This window comes from Aphanomyces invadans, assembly GCF_000520115.1.
Source record: "Aphanomyces invadans strain NJM9701 unplaced genomic scaffold supercont1.5, whole genome shotgun sequence".
Taxonomy (NCBI): domain Eukaryota; phylum Oomycota; class Saprolegniomycetes; order Saprolegniales; family Verrucalvaceae; genus Aphanomyces; species Aphanomyces invadans.
In genome coordinates, this window is record NW_008580150.1 from 1,932,734 (window position 1) to 1,933,508 (window position 775).

The window sequence follows — 775 nt, forward strand, 5'->3', positions numbered from 1 at the left end:
CGCGGGCCTTTTGACTCTGCCTTGCGTAACTCCCCGAAATCGGTACAGTAATGCCAATTCGTACTCGGCAGGAAAGGTCACAAGCCGAAGTGTCCGGATGTTTATCCGGATGCGCGGTACGTGGAACATTGGAAAATGGCATCATAAATATATCTCTTGGGGAAAATAATCATGATCTATTCAGTGGTAAAGAATCTCCATTCTATTTCATCTATTCCGAGTGTTTATGCAGTTGAACTTTGGCAATACATTTCCTTTTTGTATCTATAGCATAGGTTGTGGGATTGAACAGGTTAAGTCTAGCTACGATTTCTTTATACAATAGTAACTTGCAGAATCTTATATTCTATTGCAGAATCTGAATATAAATATTTGGAGGACACTGTCATTTTGAGTACTGTGCCATGTGATATGGCTTCGCAACTGACATGTCAACTAAAGTAACACGAAAATTAGCTATTCGAGTATACCTGGACCCGGAACTTTTCATCCCCGAGAACTCGAAGGGCAGCAGGAAAGTCGCCATGCGTGCCCCAGCGCAGCAAAAACACTTTGCAGGCCGATTTAACACGAAGCAGAGATGCTAACATGCTTTGAACCGAGTTTCATCGCGTCGCATCCATCTGGATCAGCGCAAGCGGCGAGCCTTAAACAGTTTTCATCGAGTCGCGCAGCCGGGACAGCCACTTGGCAGTCGATTGGTTGAGCATCGACACGACGTCATGCGCCTGAGCGACCGTGATCTGCCACGCCGATGCAATGGTGTCCTTGACCA

General features: G+C 46.1%; 1 protein-coding gene across 1 annotated transcript; it reads right to left on the bottom strand.

The window, feature by feature from the left end:
• Positions 1 to 385: 385 nt before the first annotated feature.
• Positions 386 to 590, bottom strand: H310_03589 (hypothetical protein; the record flags this gene model as incomplete). The annotated part of the gene is made up of 2 exons (XM_008867511.1): positions 386 to 415; positions 471 to 590. 2 exons carry the CDS (start codon positions 588 to 590, stop codon positions 386 to 388), a joined length of 150 nt encoding a protein of 49 aa, XP_008865733.1.
• Between the last annotated feature and the right edge of the window lie 185 nt (positions 591 to 775).